At 44.0% G+C, this 1,948-nt stretch overlaps 1 protein-coding gene across 1 annotated transcript in view; it reads right to left on the bottom strand.

Annotated features, from left to right (window-relative positions):
• Gpld1 (glycosylphosphatidylinositol specific phospholipase D1) overlaps positions 1-1,948 on the bottom strand; it is a 57,370-nt gene that overhangs the window by 7,049 nt on the left and 48,373 nt on the right. Inside the window, exon 22 of the mRNA XM_012516674.2 lies at positions 941-1,044. Coding sequence (XP_012372128.1) covers positions 941-1,044 — 104 coding nt within the window. The remainder of the gene's footprint in view (positions 1-940; positions 1,045-1,948) is intronic.

Below are 1,948 nucleotides of genomic sequence, written 5' to 3'. Positions count from 1 at the left end.
CTCCAGCCTTCGGATGTAATGTGCCTCTGCCTTGGGTAGGCACCTCTCATTCCAAACCCGACACAGGACAGCAGCAGGTCCTGCTCACGTGGGTCCCTTCTGTGTGATGCAGTCTCTTCCACGTGTGATGGGCCATGCCTATCTCTGCACTTTACCTAGCATGTTGCCAGGAGCCACAAAAGCACTGAACACAAGTTTTTGTTGTTGTCTTTTTTTATGAATTGTGAACAAATTACAAACTATTTAGAAGAGCAGCAAGTATAGCTCAGTAGACTAAGTGCCTGCTTAGGTTCAATCCCCAGCACTACATGCCGTGTCAGCCCTGGGCACACTGAACTGGCCACCAAGACCAGGTATAATGGCACACATCTGTAATCCCAGTGCTGGGGAGGCTGAAAACAGTATCACTATGAGTCTGAGCTGCATAGTGAGACTCTGTACCAAATACATTTAAAAAATTTTTTTTCTTACAATCATTTGGAATGCAGCTTTGATAGCAATCAGCAGTTTCTTCAAAATGAATGACGGCATCTGTGGGTGGGTGGGGCTGGTGGTCCCCGAGGGGCTTTCTATGTACAGGGCACATGGGCAGCAGTGGTGGTGGTAACAGCCTCGCACCAGGGCCTGTTCACTATTGTGTATGCAACTACTGTGACTCATTGTTTACAGCAGATCATGCGCTAGAAGAAACCGGGCTCAAAGCAGTCACAGCGACAGAAATGACAGCAAAAGAACCCCCAAAACAGACATGTAAGAATCTTTTAAAAAGCTCAGGATTCTGGGTCTTTCTGATAGTGCAGTACATGATCTGACCCAAGACAATATCCCTAAGGGAACAATGATATGAAAGTCCAATAGTTAATATTCAGAATAAAGTTTAGAATATCAAGAAAAGTTGAAATGAGAAAAATCCTCATTTCTTCCTTTTCAGGCCTCCTGCAGGGAAGTAAGCTCCCTGGATGACAGGAACATGGCAATACTCCAGGCTCTCGTCTGCTTCCAGCCTCTGGCCTTCCAGGAGGGTGGTGAGGCCCGGGGCGCCGCCTGCAAGTGGACATCACCACTGGTCCCACTGCCCGCGGGACACAGGGCTACAGTCACGTGCCTGCCAGGCCAGGCCAAGCCTCAGGTCCTCGGCCCTCTGCCTCCTCTGCTGGGGCCAGGTTCAAATTTGCCATGCAGACCTAATCCTCTTACAGGAAAGCCACCCCATGTCTGGCTTATAAGGCAAAGATCAGAAAGCTAATAGTCATCACATTCTATTAGAGAAGCATATAATTTAGAATAACTTCGTCAACATGCTTTCTTAGATTCTCAGAATTTAGAACAAAAGGATTCAGATCCATTCAGACAGCCACTGAAAACACCTCCACCTGGCATGCAAAGTAAAGAAGTATGATACACATTTTATACAGCTAAGAAAAAAAAAAAAACAGTGCTTTTAGCATTTCTGTGTCATTTATAAAAGTAACTCAGGAAACCCTTAGTTTCTGAAAGGGCCATATCCAGGACCTTTGTGAACTCCCAAGTCCTAGAGTCCAGAGGCAGCACAGCTACTCCAATAGCACGTCAGCAAATTTTGGTGCTGACCCCAAAATTGTAACAGTTATAACATTTTGATGTTTTAATGCTGTGTCCTTTTTTAATATTGTGCCCTTAGTTATTGCAATAAAACTGTTAGCCATTCCTTTGCTATATTCACTTGTACTGATTACTCAAATCTCTGCCATTTTGTATGGAATTGAAATCTTTCTGACAAATATGAACAGCAATTCCACCTCCAGGAATTCATCTGAAACACCCATCGGAAAGGCAGTTAAGGTTTTTTTTACATGTATATGCTGCAATAGTAAGGGTAGAAGTGGAAACAACCTTATAGAATTTATAGAACTATCCTTAAGTTGGACTAGCCTTAAGTTTTTACATACCCAGATAAGGGAGGATTTTT

Source organism: Octodon degus, unplaced genomic scaffold (genome assembly GCF_000260255.1).
Source record: "Octodon degus isolate 3935 unplaced genomic scaffold, OctDeg1.0 scaffold00119, whole genome shotgun sequence".
NCBI lineage: Eukaryota > Metazoa > Chordata > Mammalia > Rodentia > Octodontidae > Octodon > Octodon degus.
This window is presented reverse-complemented; position numbering and strand designations above follow the sequence as displayed.